A 19,176-nucleotide genomic window follows, 5' to 3' on the forward strand; every position below is an offset into this window, starting at 1 on the left:
TAGATGAGGGTCAGTTTAGTGAAATGTGCTACGACTAGTGAGTTGAGCCCATGAAACTGAAGGATGACGAATTGGGGGAGTGGAAAGGTAAGCCTGACAAGTAACTGATTTGCACAAATTTGGAACTGTCCAGGTGCTTACTAAAATATCTGTGGTGATGCCTAGAGTCCCTGTTTTTCGAAACTGTGCCACAAATAATACATTTCCCTTTCCATGGTCTGGCTTGACAGTGGTAGCTGTCGCCAGACAATTATGAGAGCATTACTAGAGAGGGGCTTTGACCCTGATATTTCCCAATAGAAATGTTGGGGATCAGGAAAATATGTTTTGATTGGGCAGAAATTGTCTGCTTCCACAATAAAAGCGATTGTCCTACACAGCTGTGATCATTTTGTTTATTTAAGCCTGAGCTTGAACTTTCAGGGGCACACACAACATTGTAACGCTATTAAAGTGTCTTCGATAACAAGATCATTTGTTAGTTTTTCTCTAGCAGGAGTGCATATGGGAAGAGGGCAGTCATTAACTCAGATGGTTTTTTAGGTCTGGCTAGACAGTACATCTGATGTTTTTTATTTTTATATTTATTTATTTGTTAACGTAAACCAATGTTAATCTACAGTTCTTTGTTTCCACACAAATACACATTGATTCCTTTGATATTTACTTATAATTATTTTCATTGCCATACAACATTCTTGTAGAGCCAGAGCTTTTCGCATTACCATTCCTTGCTGCTGCTGTTGTTGTTGATGCCGGAGAGGCCTAGTGTGCTTTTATAGAACTGACTTGCGCTAGTATTGGATGGCTGTGGGGGCTAGAGTGGGACTATTGTGGCACGTGGGCTGAGTGAGAGTTTGCCTGAGAAGGCAAGTCTGTTTCATATCTCCTTACTAGTAGTTTGTGTTTCTAGATCAAGGCTTTCTTCAGAGAGCGACACAGAGGATGTACCTCCACCCCCTGGCAATGCAGAGTCAGGCCTCTATTACCCCTTCTCCATGGCCAGAAGCAGCAGTCGTCTGTCAAGTGAGGAGAGCGAGGAAGAAAAGCAAGAGGATTTGGAAAGGCCGGACTGCCACTATGCGGCTCACCAGCCTCGGCCTCAGGCAGTAAGTTTGTCACGGGTATTCTTAATTGCTTAAATGCTTTCTAGTGGCATTTATCTTAGAGGTGTAATGTCAGTCACGATGGAGTTTCAAAGGAATGCCATTGTTACATCATTTAGCTGTCCGTAAGACTTCCGGAACCCCTATCAGACAAAAAGATGGAACATTTTGACAATGTAGGCCGAGGAGCACTTCCAGTATAGTTGGAGTGGAAGGACAGCTTGTTGGAGCAGGTGATTATTTCTGAGAGCGAGAAAAAAAAATCTGCATGCAGAAAAGAGTCTGCAAGAGTAATGGCATTCTGCCTATGGGCAGGGAGGCTGTTGGAGAGCATGTGGTCCTGTATAGATGAGTGTTGGTGGTTCTTGTATAAGGAAGTGTGGCAGAATAAGAGGAGGATTGCTACGTGTATGTGCGTGAATGGTTCTTTCAAGGTGATTAGGGGAAGACTGGTACCAAGTTGAGACATTTGGGAGGTAAACTGAGTGGGGCGGTGGAAGAATTTGCATGAAGCAGCATTGCGGCACACGGCATGGGCAACGATGTGGACGGTTGCATTGGGTATGGCTATTTAGAAACCGCAGATGAGCTATGTGAGTGAATCAAGAAAGGTGTGCTACTGCATCTTAGTGTACTCTTTTTGGTTCTGGCTTGACCGTGCACTACTACCAATTCTGTACCTAGACTAGATTTTGTGTCCGCCCAAAGGTACATTTCTTTTACCTCCTGCTATTGCTGGTTCGTATAATTTTTCCTCCGAAGAAGTCTTTGTATTACAAGGTCTGATTTAATATTTTATATCTAAATAGTATACTGAATCATCTACTTTAAATTGTTTAGCTCAAAGATTCATTGTATACAGAAAGCAACATATTTTTGTATTGCCTTTTCACTGTAGAAGGATTTTTCATAAGGTAGCTGAGTTATGACCCCTGAATTGTAATTCATTGGAGAATGTACATTGTGTATCAACTGGCATTCGGAAGAGTGAGGTGTGTTTTGTGCATGCCTGCACTCCTTAATGTTAGCAATATGCCTTCGAATGATGTAGATTCCTAGCTTTACTTAGAAAGAGAAGTAATGGGGAATTAGGTGCACTCTTATTTGGAGAAAATCTTTTATGTAAGTAGGCAATATTTTGGACTAGGATACCTTTGTGGTGCATATGCAGATAAAAAGATGTATGCATTTAATATGGTGAAGGTTTGATGCGTTCATGCAGCCTAAGGGCAGTGGCTAGCACGTGCGACTATTGATTGGACAGCCGTTCCAGTGGCAATAAGGTATATGTCTGTAATGTTAAGTTTAATCCTGTTAGTAGCCACTTGACGAGGTCGACTTACATTTTTTTTTTTTTTAAATGATTGTGTGTGTACCTGTTCCCAGTGGATGACCAGAATGCTTTTGGTATATTAGGTGTTCTTAATGTGTTCTTACTGTGAGGTGGGTTTGTTGGGTGTTAAACGTGTTTATAGGGTGCATGTGATATGTTGGTAATACTTCAGCAAGGAAGTTGATTAGTCCTATGCCTTCAGTGGTAGGGGGATGTGGTTGAAGTTCTTGTGCAGATATTGTGTATGTATTTCGTGGTGGATGTGTAGTAAATTCATGTTTTCTGTTGAGAAACGTTGGTTTGTCATGCAGATATGTGTGTTTTTGTGAATCGCAATGATGGTAGGTAAATATGTTAGTGTTCATGATGGGTGGACGAGGCATGTGTGCTTTCTGTGGTATCGTTGGTGGTGAGTGTTTTGTGGCACATATTTTCTTTTGTGCGTATGTGTCGGTATAGTTTTCGTTCATGTGCCTTACCAGGGTGAATGTACAAGTAAAGTACGTGTCCTTCATCTTTAAGCACACACAGTCCAATATTCACATTCTCTTGCTTTTCCTCACAGGTCTGTACCTTTGGGAGCCGTACAGTGAGCCCTGGATGTTACCTTTTTAATAGACGACTGGATCGCTTCTGCTCTGCACTCAGCTCCATGCTTGAGAGACACCTCACATCTCACATGTGGAAGTAAGTTAGTTTCCCCCTTTTTTTACAATGTTTCCTTTCCCTAACACTGCATCCATGTTCACCCAGACAGTGCCCTTTTACACCTTACCTTCAGTTGCATCTCAACCACAGGACACAGACTGCTTACCTGCTCGTTATGTGCCTACTTCTCTGTACGTGTCAAGAGATTCTTCCACTCATCATTTCTACCATCAGGATGGAGTAGTAAACAGTAGTTATACAACCCCACCACCTGGTCTTTGTTCGACATTCCTTCAAAATGCAATAATAGACTTTTTCTGTGTATGCAGAGAGTTCTACATGCTAAGTGCTATTGCCCTATTCGTGCACACTGTACATTTCCTCTTCTCTGTGCACATTTATTTTCTTTGACAGCTGGAGTCTTTCTTGCATAGGCTAGCACAGTGCATTCCGTTTGGGCACCATAACACTTTTTGAAGGGCAAAGAATGTGCTTCAAGTGTTGGAAACTGATTGTAACACTCCTCAAATTAGGCCATACAGTTAATCAGGCTGAGAAAGACAAATTCCTGCGACGAGTTGTGATTGGAGTTCTATTTAATTGGTTGACTTGAGTTCCATTTTGATCAATTGGTAAATAACTGAAAACCCAAGTGGATTGGTCAGTGGAGAATGGGTAATTTGTGCCTTGTTTCATCCTGTTTCTGGAGTGAAATTCCGCTTGCCAATAAACAGGTTCTTAGCTTCTGATAGAGGCAAGGCTAATTGACCATTTCTACTGGCAAGATAGGGCTTTCACTTTAGCAATACCAAATGATTCTAATGTAGCATTTTGTAACTGGACACTCGGACTGCACTCGTACGTATTTTGCTTGAATCTCATGTTTTGCTTGTGTTTTTTTTTTTTTTTTTTTAAATAGAATTGGGCTATTTTGGCTAACAAATCAGCAAACCCCGTTCATTGGTCCAGTCTTTCATCCAGAGACCGTAAAACGGAGGGACAAATATGTTGTACCCTTTTATCCTGATGTCTGGAACCTCTCTCCCATTGAGGGAATAGTGTTTACAAACCTGTAGAAATCCTAAAGTGTTTCAGAAAACATCCAACGGCCCCTAGTGCGTAAACACTACAAATGCATATCCCCAAGTCAGGCTTGTACCATTTTGTTTATGAATACATTGTATTTTAATTGCTCCACAGTCTATTATTTTGTACATGATGCTACTTGCTGTAAGATTGCTGTCTGTTGTTTCTTACCCCTACCACTCCCTAAATGACGCCCAACCTGCTCAACTTTTCTACCACTAGAAAGTAAAATGTCTAAAAGGAGCATCTTGGTTAATGAATTGGATAGTAGTATTGGCAGCTATTGCAAACCAGTGCTGCCCACACTTACGGGTCTGTCGAGTAACTACTGACTGTCCCACGATCTCTATATTAATGGGCTTGGCCAAGCAGGAATAGCAGTAAAACTACAAGCCTCTGTTCTTCTGCCAGCTTTAGAGATGAGCGAGAGAAGACATGGCAGTACCAACTCTAAAAGCTATTCAGCTGGACTGAAGGAAATTGACCTTCTGAAAATATTAGTCCTCCCATCTCTTCTCAGACTAACAGCTATCATGTTAATAGCGCAACCTATAGACCAGCAAAAGGGTGAAAGGAGACCGACACAGAAGTCCATCATTGGCATGTGCCGGTTCAATCACAGTCCACAGAATCAGGAGGAAAGGAAAAGGAAGCACAAGGTTAGGACGATAGATTGGGAACCCTCGAATATCAATGGACTGGCAATATGAACAACTTACCAAACTTCAAGGTGGGTGGACCTGTGATGAGCCCTCACACCATCCAAGAATTGGCAGAGAAACACAGGACTCCAAGGAGTGATATACCAGAAGTTTGTGCTACAGCATTCGACCCAGACAAATGCAGAAACAGGGAAGTTGGTACTGAATAGCTAATTGGTGAACCTGAGGGACTCCAAGGGTAGCGAGTGGCAAACTCCTTGGAACCGAAAGAGTTAGAAAACAAGATTTGTTGCCAGGCTCTTAACTATAGGGTCGATGGGTTTAAATACTTGGCTACCGTAGTCAATCCAGAATTAAAACACAACACAGAAGAGAGTGAATCCCCAACAGTTGAGGATCTAGTCTTTATTTCCTATCCTCCACACCCACTTTTCCAACTCCTACTCTTTCGTGGTGAAGGATATTGAGAATGTAACCCAGGCTGCGTCCTCTTACTGCTGGTTTCTTACCAGGGTCATGACAGACCAATATGCACTACTTTAGAGAAGTGATTTGCTTCCATTGTGTTGACTGAAGAAAATAAAGTGCTGAAAGCAAGTGTTTTGCAAACACACACAGGTGAGCTATTGCAAGAACACTCATTTTGCTTTCAATGCACTAATCAATCAATCTGGTTTGTTAAGCGCGATTACTCACCCATGGGGGTCTCAAGGCACTAGGGTTGGGGGAGGGGGGAGTTACCATTCCATCAAGGAGGGGGTCTGTCGAAGAGCCAGGTTTTGAGGTTTCTTGCGAAGATGGGGAGCGATGTAATCTGTCTGAGGTGGAGCGGAAGGGTGTTCCATGCTTTGGCCGCTAGGAAGGAGAAGGAGCGGCCTCCCGATCTAGAATTACACAAAAGCATAACCTCCCCTGGATGATTCAATGGTGGTTCAATTATGCACTTGCATAAAGCAGCTATGGAGGATTTCAGTCCTATTTACTAAAGATTCATGGTTTGCAAATTCTGCAGAACTGAATCTTCACATTCACATGCTTTGACCCCTGGTGTCAAGGCAATGCAATGCATCAATATTTTGAGTAACACTTACAGGTCAGTAAATATCAAAGTATTTCTCACCTTAATGATGGTAGTGTGTTGTGGGAAATAACTGCTTGCAATTAATGTTTCTTTCTTTTTAGGAAAATACCTCCAGCAACGGATCTTCAGCTGCCTCCTACGACTGCATCTTCTGTTCCTGTATCATCTACAGGCCGCCCTTCTCCGAACTCTAGCACTGTCCTTGTTACTGGAGCTTCCCATGGAAATCCTCCCAGGATTGTGTCTTCCTCTGTGACTTTGGCTACCTGTAACAAGGAGACTAGGCTCCATCCTTCCCTCAGCTATGTAGCTGCTTCTCCACACGCCGCTGCTGCGTGCAGCCAGTCGGACTGTACTGGTGGCAACAGCCACTCTATTACCTCTCCGCTACCAGCTAACACCCCATCTCCTTCCTTCAGCAGACTCCCTTCAAACAAGTCCAGTCGCTCCTCCAAGGGAAAGGATGGAAGCAGTCATGATACTGAACACCTATCACGAAAACGCAAACAGTCTTCCGACCCTACCCACAGTCCTTCGTCTCACAAAAGGAACTGCATTCTGGATCCTGGGAAGGTGAAGCCTTCCAGCATACGGACCTCCTCATCTATTTCGCCTGCTCCATCGCCCTCATCCTACCCTTCACAGACTAAGCCTCCCTCTGACTCTATTGTGAATGGGTCAATCTCCCCAAGCGGTAAGGTAAAAAAGGTGGGACACTTGGACCCTCGGGGACCCCCTCACCAGCAGGTGAAAGGATTAACACTGGAAAACCGGGGGTCGCCAGTTAATAGCTCTAAAGCTCTACCACCGAACTGCATTTCTGAAGAAGAGGCAAAAAAGCGCAAAAACCTGGCCACATACTGCCGGTCTGTGAAGCCGAAGCACTCCACATCTCCCTCCGATGCTAGCTGCGCTGTTCGGAGGAAGAAGACAGGGACCTCGCTGGGATTTGAGGAGAAGCAGAACACGTTAAAGGTGATGCAACTTTGGCAACTGTGTGATGGCATTTTCAGTAATGTATTGGCATTCAGTTCTTGATGTCTCCGCAGGGGGCTCGCTTACCCCTGGTGTCTTGTGTTCATGTCTTCATGCCTTCAAGATAGCACACCATAATGGAGCGCAAGGGTCTTGGTATCTGATATTGAGGCATTGTAGGGTATGTTGGCAGAAATCTTTCTGTAAAGAGTTTTAGACAATGTGGACTGTACGTTTCATAAGGAGACTTTGGGAGTTGTGCAGGTGCGCTGGCTCTAAAGGGAGTTTTAGTGAATTATGCTGGGCACAGAAGTTTGGAATGTGGCATAAGCATTGGTTTTGAGGAGAATTTAAGGTAGTGGTGTAAGAGAACGAGGTGAGTTGTAGAGAATGACGCAGGGATCTTGGATGGGAGTAGAGTTGAAGACCATGATGCAGGAGCAGTTGACTGGCAGGGTTCTAGCAAATGGTACAGGAAATAGGGATTCCTAATCTTGCTACATGAAGTAGTTATAGATTCTTTTACTTTCAAAGCAATGCTCTCACGGGGTGGTGTGATTCAACAATGATTTGTCTGCCATCTAAGTTCAGGAATTAAATGTGCAATTAATGTATGTATTTGAGACTTGAGCAGAACATTATCAGACAACTTTGAATAGGAAAGCGTACACTATATTGGCATTACTGCAAATGTGAGTATACAAAATTAAACCTTTTGAAAACTTAGTTTTCGATGGCTTTTAAAACATGTCAATGGAAACATTTCTTTGTAACCGCAATATTATATGCAATTTGAACATAGGCGATCAGGCTTCGTATGCATTGGCTTTACTCAAATCATGATGCAGTCAGTATTTATTTTGCCCTATTTTTTAAAACCTACAACTTTGGAAGCAAAAGGGGACTTTGAGTCATGTGTCTTGTGCTTGCTACTATTGGACTCGACCTTTTAGTATCGAACACCAGATGTGCCTCTAAATTGAGGGTAAAAGAAAAGCGTAGAGTCCAAGAGAGGCATTAACCATAGACACTGTTCTTTAATTCACCATGTGCTTTCACATGAGTGCCAAAGGTGGTCTGTGCTCCAAAATTATGATACTTAAAATTGCCTTGCTGTCTCACGAAGGTGCACTTGATCGCAGCAACTTAAGAACAGTAGAACTTGCATTTGTACTCCCCAATCTAACTAATGCCTTGTGTATTTCATTTTGGCTATTACTCACCTAAATAGAAAATCAATTTACGGGTCTATTTAGAAATGTTCTGACCGTAAAGCAGATAGGCAAAGGCAAAGACATTATCCCAAATGATGCCGAGGAAGACGACAGCATAGACTTTCTATTTGACAGTGTCTGTATATTCTTTGTCAATGTCTACAGGTGATCTGATGGCATACAATACTCTAGTACAAAAGGCGGCTGTGACAAATGACCTTAATCAATGTAGGTTCCTCACCCAAGTTGTTATCCTGACGTTTGAACTTGCACAGCTATCATTTGATGTAATTAAATCATCCGCAAATGAGAGCTGCAAACCTGATTCCTTCTAATCTGTGCACCATATTTTAATGGCACTAATGGCACTCTATACACACCCGTTCTTTTTTCCCAACGGAGATATCTAAATATTTTCACTTACATTTGATTAATTTCCCTATCTTATCTCTTTGACATTACATTTTTCAGCTCTGAAATGCGGTCTTTGTTTTTCTGTAGAAAAAAACAGTGCTCTGCCTTCCGCTGACATTTAATACATACTTGGCCTAGACGTAGGGCAGAGTGTTAAACTACATTTTTCCAGTGGGTTACTTGCTGTATATGGCATTGCTGTTTTGAACGGGGGACATTTCCTAATTCGTATGCCTGCTTATACTTTTACCGGAGCCTAGGTAGCATCCCATCCTCCAGGTGGTGTTCCTATGAGAAAGAGATGTAGATTGTCTATCCCCCTTGCGTTATGCAAGCACTCTTGTCACCAAGAGGTACTAAAATGCTAGTTTAGGTCATTAAATACCTTTTTGCCTCCTTTTATTTCCTTCACACCAGTAGGCTCCTCTTAAAGGTCAGTGGTAAGGCTGTGGACCTTTGACATTGGGGGTGTTTGACAGCATGTATGTCAGCTTCACAAACATCTGTTTTAACTGTTTTAGCAGCTCAGCTGGCACCTTCTCCTGTGTGGCGGAGTAGTAATAAATTGTGGATTGGAAAGTGCCTACACACTAGAAGTTTACAAATCGCCTTAAAGGAAGCTTACCTTGCATAACTCTATGCTTTTAGAATCGCATGTGGAGTGAAACAGAGTTTGAGCTGATCTCCCACAATGGCTTAATACAACATAAGATTGCGACGGAATCCTGAAATCTGAACGAGAACTCCAGTATTCTGGTTACGGGCACGCCATAAATTACAGCGCAGAGGGTAGTATTCTGGATCCAGTCAGTACGAGAAAACACCTTGCAAACCGTGCTCTATCATGACTGATAACAATCAATAAAATTAGTGGTATTGAACATAACTTACTCCTATGTCACAGCTCAGTTTTTTTCTCACTTTGCAAGGTATATACACCACAGGAATAGAGGGGTGGCTTTGCAGTTGAATAAAAGGCCTGAACAATGTGAGACAGCCAAAGGTGGCCATGTTCCACAAGCCCTCTTCGTTTAGTTTCATTTCTGTGTGTTGTTTTTATAATGTGCATCCCCCTCAGTACGACCAAGGCTGATACATGAGTTTATCTTCTTTCTCCCTTTTCAAATGGAACAGTCGCATGAGATTCCCAGGTATCTAGCAAGACAGTCTTCAGTCCCATACACTCCAGTGGAGGGACATATTTGTGAACTATATTTCGAAGACTCCATGCTCATTCTTTATCTCTGTTCCAGAATTCCCATTATTACTACAGTAATAACGTTTTTATTGTGGAAATGTTTCTGCAAAATTCCCCTACTAGCAGAGCCTTCGTAGCTTTGAATAGAATCAGCTCTCAATATCAGGCGAAGCGGAACTTTATTTTGGGAACATATACCTCTCTAACATTACCTCTACAGCCTGTTACCTTGAGTTACTTCTGGAACATCATTACCTCATTTGCTTTACCAACAGGAGAAAATAATCACTTAGTTAACTTTCATTTATTTTTATTGTATGAATTCAAATTAAATACATTTTGAACCATTTAATACAAAATAATTAAAATACGTTGAAGAAAGCGGTTTTCCTTCCTTGGGGCTAAGTGCATTGGACGTTCTTTAAATTGTTAATTATTTAAATAATATTGTGTGGGGTTAGTTTAGCTTGTGGTTTGGATTAATATTTTTACATTCAGGTCGTAGATTCCTTGTTCATAAAAAAATAATTTAATGTAATTCAATTGACCAAGTGAAATAATAAATGTTGCTCAATGTTCGGGTTAGGAATAGTGTTTGGATAAAAGTATTCTATATTATGAAAATGTTCTTAACTAAAAAGAAAATAACCTGTTGGGGATAGCATTACCGTGAAGGTGGTCAATTCTCATAGAAGCTATTCGGGAAAATGGTGCATACATAAAAATAGTTAGCTGATAATTATCTTAGTTACAATAAATCAGCATTTAAAAACCTCCAAATATTCCTTGAACAAATCACATAATCACATATCAGGAGTTTAATGTTCAAACAACATTGTGTTGTAGCGTATCTTTAAAGTGCATCCATGCTTAGACTCCTAAAAGACATTTAGTAGATAGTGTGTGGAATGTAGTATCAGTCTTGTATGCTTTGCCCTATCCTGTGATAGCTGGGCATTGAGTACTTCTTCTTCTTTTTTCTGCTTCCTGATTCAAACAAGCATTTTCAATGCAATGGTTTCGCCTTTGGAAAAGTTTGAGCTATTGGCATTGTTAATGACCAAATTTTTATTTATGTGTTGGTTTTGAAAACAGATAAATAAATGGCATTGTCACTTACATTGTTATTAGCGTAATCTTTGCAGTCTCTAGAACTCTATAGCACTCCCTAGTTACTCTACACTCCCTAGCACTCCGCACCTCTTAGCACTGTGCACTCCCTAGCACTCCGCACCTCTTAGCATTGTGCACTCCTTAGTCATTTCCTAGCACTCCATAGTCATTTCCTAGCCACTCTGCACTCTCTAGCCACTCTGCACTCTCTAGCCACTCTGCACTCTCTAGCCACTTTGCACTCTCTAGCCACTCCAGTAGGTGGTTATCTTGATTGAACTAAACAAGCTCGTGTTCATTTTCACCATTTTTGCAGGGAGAGGAAGAGAAGAAATGAGGCAACAGTTGTTGGGGTTGTCTGGATTCAGCGTGGGTTTCTTTAGAGGGAAAATTGAGACTTTTCCATTATGAAGGGGTAAACTTCTGTATTAAACATGGAGTTAAAAGGAGAGATTGGTTGCGGTCACCTCAGGTGCCAACTTTAACTCTGAAGGAAGGAGGGTCTAGTGAAGAACCAGATTTCGTATTGTTAAGCATTTTTGCTACTAGATTTTTTGGGGGGGCTGTATGGGAGTTTGGATGGAATTTATCTGATTGGTGTGGACCTTGACGTCCAACTTAGTAGAGTCCTCAAATTTCAGGAATATTTGATAGACTTTCTCCCTAAAGATGTGGGCTAATGAGTCACAGAACTTGGCTGTGACTGGCTGCTTTACTGCTGGGGGTGTGGTAAATTTGGTTACTACTTGGAATAGCTTTTTAGAGTCTTTAGCTGACCATTTGTTATGTGAAGTAGTTGCTCTTTTTTACTAGAAGACTTGTATGTGGTCAGTGCTAGTTTGTAAGTTTCTTGCGAGTGTTGCAATATGTGCACCAGCATTTTCCCGGTCCCCTACAGGCTTGTTTTTTCAGTCAGAGTGTCTCAGTAAACACTGGTGCAAAGGGTTCACTCCTATTAGTATGGGCGTTTTTGGGTGGAGCTAGCTTTGAGATAATTGACTTTAGCCAATCCGAGTAGAGTGATGAGGCTAGTTCTGTCATGTGCAAAAGTTGGTTGCGACCGTAGCAGGTGTTGTGTTAGTGTGGTTGTCAATTTAGCTACAGGCCCTTAGACACAGGGGTAGGCCAGGTTTTCGGCATGTGTGTTATGATTGGCATTTAATACAAAAATGATGACCGGAGGGTCTGACAAGCAATACATTGTATATTGTGATGAGGGAATGGTTAGTGAACACAGCCTAATTTTGGCCAGCAAGGTGTGAGAGTTGCTTGACTAGTTGTGTCAGTCCTAGTGTGGCTATAGTTCCTAGTAGAGCATCTGTCAGATGAAGCTTTTAGGTGGAAATGTAATAAATTTTTTTTTTAAAGAATCGCCTTGTATGGTGAAATAGTTTGCACATAGTCTGGCTTTTAACAGTGCACCAAGGTTATCCCCAATAGAAATAAGCACCAACGGCAAGACCCAGTTCACTGCCGCTTGCAGAACTCTGCGTATTGGGGTGGATTTTTTTTGGTCACTTCACCTTGCCCAGGCCTAGGGAAGATGCCTGCACGACAGAGTAGCACACATTGGGGGTTAGAGGAAGAGGGGTGTCCTGAACACAGGGGAGGAACATATGTAGAGGCAAGAAGGAGAGCTGGAAAACATTCACTGCAAGTGCTTAATGTTACCGGAGCGGTGAGGAGGGTTCCCTAAGAGTATGCAGCTAAAAAGTTAGAAGCCTGAGAATAAGAGAAATATGTTATGCTGCAGATGGGGGGTGGGGGGGGGGGAGAAAAAAAAGAAGAAACGGAGGCAAGGAAAGTCATTAATTGATAAGCAAATGAGTGAAACCAAACTGATGGGGAGAAATAGACCGCTATAACTTCTTAATGAGCCTACAATAGATCTTTTTTGCACCCAGGACTCAGTGGGTCATGCATGCAACCCCCCCCTAGTATCAACATGTTTCAACCCACTATTATGTTTCTGGACAGGTCAGGAGCATTTTTCAGGACTGGTCCTATAGTAATCGTCTCCTAATACACCCTAATCTTGAATTTTTCAGCAAAGAGAAAACAATTTATATTACACCTCTAATTGGGGAGCCATCTAGTGACTTTTTAAGCCACTGTGTGCATTGGTCATGGAGAAATATACACATATATACAAACACGCAGCAGCTACGTCCCTAGTGGGATGGGGAATACACTGGAGTTACATACATTGTCAAAGGGATGCAGCAGCTGGTGTCTTAAGGAGAAAGAAAAAATAAAACGCACACCCACCCTGTAAGGAGTTTCCCCCTAAACATGGTCTTCCGGGTATGGAAATAGTGCGCTTGAAAACGTCTTAGATTGTGCCTGCAGAGTGAACTTATTGTGGCGCTATTGCATTGGAGTGGGGCGACTCACACCTAGTTTTCTTTTTAGATTCATGATGTACTGTGTGCATCCTGTAGAGGTTAGGGGGCGGGTTGTGCGGTTTTAGCTTTTGTACGTGGGGCACAGCATTCCTGGAGTGCTTAAATCATGCACAAGGCCTTGATTCTTTCCCCAGCAGCAGCCGCTGGGGATGAGGTGGCCATTCGCAGCCTGGGCCTCTTGCAGGGGTGCCTCCTTTGGCCAATCCAGACCTTTATCCGACAGTATTTTGCAAACTGAGATATTTAAGCACAAACCAGTGGGGTAAGGAAAAGTGCCGCCCCCTCCATATCTCGATATACATTGGCCTTACTGAGGACCCCATGAATGGTTGCCCCGCCCCACGCTCCTTGAGCAAACGTGTATGGTTAGAGTGACACTTCAATTCCCAGAATGCACAGCACCACTAGCTAAAGATGTAGTCTGGCCAAAGTCCTCGGTTGATGGCAACTATAGATTTGCTCAGCTGTTTAAGAAAATAACCTGCCTCGAGCCGATTAAGTAGATTTACCAAATGACGACAGGCGAACAGGAGACGCGCACTCGGTCATTTAAGCGCCAAAAGCGGTGACAAGCCAAAACGTATTGCTTCCCCCACCGCCGTATGACGGAACAGGCGCGCAGGCCACCCCAATATCCATCCCCCTTCTACCCTGAGAGCTACAAAGGGGGAGCCCGAACACATCTTTTAGTTCTGCGTAGTGCGACAGCTTCACATGAGGGGATGATGCGAGCGACTCCCCATCGACCAGATCCCTCGTGATAGCAGCCAGACGGTCAGCAGCCGCGCTCACGGCCCCTAGCGGTTCGAGGTATACACACCATCGCCGCCCCCCTCAGGATTGTCGTACATTATGGACACAGCAAACGATCAGACACGCCCAAAACCTACATTTAAATGTTATCAGAACGCCACATTACCCTTAAGAAAATAGCTTCGTTCGTAATGCGCAGTGACCTCGGTGACGTGCAGCTTTATTTTTCCCCCTCTAACATTTTTTTTTAAGCAAAGCTACATAAGTAACAGTGACTGGCAACAATAAAACAATCCTAAAAGACACCAACTAGCTGGTTTGTTGAAGCTACTGTTCTGTGAAATAAAAAGTTAAACAAAGCAACCCTCAATGTCAAATCGAACAGCCACTTCAATGACGCACCACGCCTTAAAACATAGGGCGAAACGGGAGATTTAGTTCTGCCACGCGCCACAGCAGCAGCCTAGGTCTACACAGTTAGAAAAAAATAATTAAATTAACAAGCGATTCATTTATCTCCCAATGAGCGGATCATTTAATAGCGGTATCCGCCAACCGCAGAAACACCTCGTGGGTAGAAGACACCAAAAAAACACCTAAAATGTATATATTTACACACACATTTTGACAATGCACGGACAGCGGGAGGGGGGGTCGGGGAGGCACACGGACAGCGGGAGGGGGGGGGCGGGGAGGCACACGGACAGCGGGAGGGGGGGGGGCGGGAACGACCAGCACTCACCTGGACCTGGACTTTCTCTGGCGGAGATCAGCCGCACAATGACCAAACGAAACTGACTAAAAAAAAAAAATAAACCCCGCCCACGGCCTTGATGACAATGCGAAAAGGGTGGAGAGGGGAAAAAAATGCAGGAACGCCCACGAATCTGGTCCGGCCATGACGGACAGATCTCTGTTCCAATGGCTAGCCTCCATTTATGGAGCTAGCCAATGGAACAGAGGGCGGGACTAAGCAGTACACTCTAGAGACATAAGATTTCTCCTGGGGGCGGAGCTAGGAGCTCCGTGCCCCAGGCGAAACCTAAAAAAGCACACATTATATAATAGGCAGGCTTTAATAACACACAGATCTTGCTTTTGACTCCAGCCTTCTCGTACCATCTTTAGGAAAGCTATCAAAACCAGGCTTTTCTTACAAGGCTATTGTTAGCGCAGACGCATCGATCATTTATACCCAGCGCGAAGACTCCTCGGCATTAGTGCGCTTTATAAATACCTTTCAGTCAGTCAGTTTGAGAAAAAAGGAGAAATCTTCCTGCATCCTTGCAGGAAAATACTTTGATTTCCATATCGGTATAAGTAACTGTTTGTGAACAGATGATACCAGTTGCAAAACACTATAAAATGAGTCACATCTTCCTTCGTATGGCTGAACACAGGCAGATTAAGTTTAGTCTGTTTTTGTTTGTATTTCAATTAACACCTTCAGCGCGGCGCGAATTTTCGCGCTGTGCTGAAGGTTCTAATGAGCCAACGGGCTCATGACGAACGGTTCCGTCATGAGCACAGGCCAACAGACGCTCATGACGGAACCGTTCCGTCATGAGCATCGAAGGGGTTATAAAAGAATGTCAAAATTAACTTGGTAATTTCCTTAGCCTGGGTCGGTTGATAGCTGTACTGTTAGACTGTAAATGCATGAGAACTAAATATGGTTCAATTTACTCAGTTCAGTTTAGTAAGAAATTGTGCCAGAGCCGGACACTCTTAAGTGTTTGTGAATTATTGCCTAAGCTTGCATTTCATGTATGAGGTCCTTTAGCCAAGTGGCTTTCCAAATACCGGTCTAATCAACAGCTTGCAAGGTTTCTAGGGCAACATACAAGAAACTGGTTCCTTGTTTGATAGTTGCAAAATAATTAGATGTACCTAACATGACCCCCAATTGTTTATTTTTTATTTTCTTAATTTTATTTAAATGTGTTCAATCTACTGTATTGTCTAAACTATACACCTATTGCCTTTCCAGAGATTTATCATGATAAACATTAAGCAGAGCAGTAATCTAGCAGCCTCTCTTGTGGAAGGACAGAATGGCCTAATTTGTCCTTTATGTTTACTAGTCCTAGTGAGCTACACATTGTTTTGTTTCTCTTTAAGGATTATTGTTTTTCTTAGTAAATTTCGATTTATAATAACGAACCTCGCTCTACAGACTCATTCAAAGGGCAAAAGAATACTATACAGAAGCATCTGGTGTTCTAGCCAAATATAACAGTGCCAATAGTTTCTAGTACCCTTGATCTTATACCATTTCCCATTTCTGATAGTCTAAATGTTCAGTGCCCAAGCACCTTTCCACAAGATTGGTCATCAAACATCCTAGCTAGCACGCATCGTTAAGCTGTCTGCATTGGGAAGAACAGGGTCTTTGCCGGGCTGATTGGAGAAGCTTTCGCCCAAGACTGATGGACATATTTTTAGTCTTTTGTCCGTTTTGATTACTGAGAGCCGTTTTGTTAACTACAGCCTGAAAGAGGAGTATTCAATTTTGTCTCCCCTATGTGCAAGATAAGAAACACCTTTTTAAATGCGGTCACGGTGTGACTATGCCATTGGAGTGCCCTTCTGCACCCTGTTTGCACATTCGGAAGGTTACTATATCCAGCTTTTTCCTTCACAGAGGATTGCTTACTTCTCTCGTAACATTCATACTAATGTCCTGCAGTCTTTCTTTCCCTAATGTTGATATCATAATACCCACGTGTGCCTCTGCACACTCTGCTGACACAGCCTAGACATTTAAATGTTGTTTGACTGCCAGATCCCTCCCTATGCATCAGTGGCAAATCTTCTATCTTTCCATAACTTATCACTTTGGCAATTGTTTATAACCAGGTGAATTATTGGATATATCCAATACTGGTCTCCAGATTGCTCTCCCGGATAGTTCTAGTATTGTGCGCAAGGGCAGGATGGATAAGCAGTTGTTTCTCTCCCCCTCACCCCACCCCCCTAGATCCTCAATTAGTGTTTTTTGTTCACTCTCCCGCTCTATCTCACTTCCTACGGCTGTTGTAGTAAAATGTCCTTTTCACACTCAACCTGGCTCTTTGATTTAGCTTACTCCTAGATGCTCGGAATGTGTGGCTTGATTTCTTTCTGGCCTAAGTGGCAGACCTATTGCTGGCATCCTCCTGGAACGTTCACTCTAGGTGACTTCAGTCTTCTTGCTAAAACTGGAAACGGCACAGTATGGAAAACATTTTTTATAACCTCTCCTCCATAGGTTTAAGACAGATTGTTGTTGATCCCATGGACTCTGCAGGGTATACTCTGGACCTTATTTTTTCTGATAATAGGTCCACAGACCGCTGCAACGTTTTCCCTGAAATTTGTTCTAGTCATCATGTAATCTTTTCTGATGGGTTGGTCCTGTGCAACGGCTGCACCTACTACATAAGGCCTTCCTCCTAGATCTGCATTCACGAAATGGTAATAGTTTAACTCTATTGCTGCAGCAGATCATCTGCTAGATTCTCTTTTCAGGAGGACTCTATAACTGATGCCCCTCTCTTCGACAGCTCACTGATAATCTCTTGCAGCTTGCTAAATATCTGTCCCTCCTGGCCTCCAAGCCAGTGGTCTCGTTAGCAGGCAGGTATGCCAATAGATGGTTTACCTTTGAGTTTAAACAGATGCGTTTTCAAACAAGTCCCACTGAAAAGAAGTAGCGGTGCATGCTCATGCCCTTGCAACTTCTCCTATTTCATTACATTTGGTTTCTTCCTCTAGTCTGACAAGTGAATTGTTTTAAAGTAGTTCGCTCTGTTTGTCCCAGGCTATATGACCTCTGTGTGCCTCTTCTCAAAGATTATACGAATACATGGCTTCTCTTTTCTCACAAAATTTCTAATCTGTATGAGGAAATTTGTTCCACATGCACCCTTTGCTCAATAGCTGTGATCATTCTGACAGCCTCTCAGTGTACCAGTCTGAGCCAAGAAGGAACATAAAATTGCTGGCCCCTACATTGGTGACTCTACTAGCCAAAAGCATTAACCTGGCTTGACCGAATCCATTGCCCTGTTCTAAACCTATCACTCTTTCCTGTTTTTGCTAAGATTATTGCACTTTTCCTGGCTAAGTGGCTGGGCAAGTTGGAAACAATAACATTTGTAGATCAGACCAGTTTGACCTTAAGGCACAATACAGCACTGAGGTCACCTTGGTGATGACTTTTAACTATCTCTGGAAATCTTGTGATTACGGCTCCCCTGTCAGTCACCTATTTGTAGGCCTCTCTGTGGCCTTTGATACCAGTTGACCAAGCTATCCTTGTCAAGCGCCTCAAGGGGGTCTCTCTATTCAGGCCACATTCAGTCTCTTTCCCTGCCCTTTTTCTGTTTCAAGAACTCTTAATTGAAATGTGACTTCCCACAAGGGTCCGCACTGTGAACTCATCCTATTGAACATGTATCCAAAAAGTGTGTCCTTTCCGTTTGTAAATTGATCAAGAGATTTGGTTTTAAGTGACGTCCTATGCTGATAAGCAAATCCTTAAATACAACAACTTGGCACCAATGCGGAGTTGCATTAACTGACTTCTGGATGGTGGGCCACTTATTCGAACGTAACTCGGACCAAACCTAAATCTTAATAATGGGAAGCTGTTCCCCTGTTTGGAACTGGGCCATCTTGTACTATTCCATGTGAACTCTTCCACCATGAGCTAGGGCAGTGATGAGCTATGGCTTCTGGCTAGATTAGAACATTCCTCTCAGTACCCAAATCCAGAAGACTTTGACTTCTGTTTTTCCCTGCTGTAAACCCCGAGGAAGAGACTCCCATTTCTCCCACAGAACTCCTGTGCCATCATCCTCTCCCACGTGTATTATGGAAATGTCTTTTTTACTTGGGCATTCCAAAGTACTTTAGTTTCAAACTTCAGAGACTTTAAAACATGGCAGGAGGGTTGAGAAAATGTCATGAAATCTGAGATCGACATGCTCTGTCCTAGCTTACCGTCAAACAGAATTCATTTTAACTCTATATGTTTATAAAACCGGCCTTATGCTAGTGTCTTTACTGACCTCACATTATATTCTTGCTTGATCGTGTAACTGTGAATCCTTAATACTTCTCCAGATCCCCCAAGTACTGCCAAGTTTCTTCTGGAGAATCTTCAGAGTCCTGGGCTCCACAGTCTGGAGTGGCATGCCTTCTT

The 19,176-nt window shown here is 42.8% G+C and overlaps 1 protein-coding gene across 5 annotated transcripts in view; it reads left to right on the plus strand.

Annotated features, from left to right (window-relative positions):
• The window catches only part of ATXN7L2 (ataxin 7 like 2), a 54,207-nt gene that overhangs the window by 33,649 nt on the left and 1,382 nt on the right, over positions 1-19,176 (plus strand). For all 5 annotated transcript variants that reach the window (XM_078644760.1, XM_078644761.1, XM_078644759.1 and 2 more), the window contains exons 8-10: positions 914-1,109; positions 3,005-3,126; positions 6,018-6,891. In XM_078644760.1, coding sequence (XP_078500886.1) covers positions 914-1,109; positions 3,005-3,126; positions 6,018-6,891 — 1,192 coding nt within the window. The remainder of the gene's footprint in view (positions 1-913; positions 1,110-3,004; positions 3,127-6,017; positions 6,892-19,176) is intronic.

This window comes from Lissotriton helveticus, chromosome 5_1, assembly GCF_964261635.1.
Source record: "Lissotriton helveticus chromosome 5_1, aLisHel1.1, whole genome shotgun sequence".
Taxonomy (NCBI): Eukaryota; Metazoa; Chordata; class Amphibia; order Caudata; family Salamandridae; genus Lissotriton; species Lissotriton helveticus.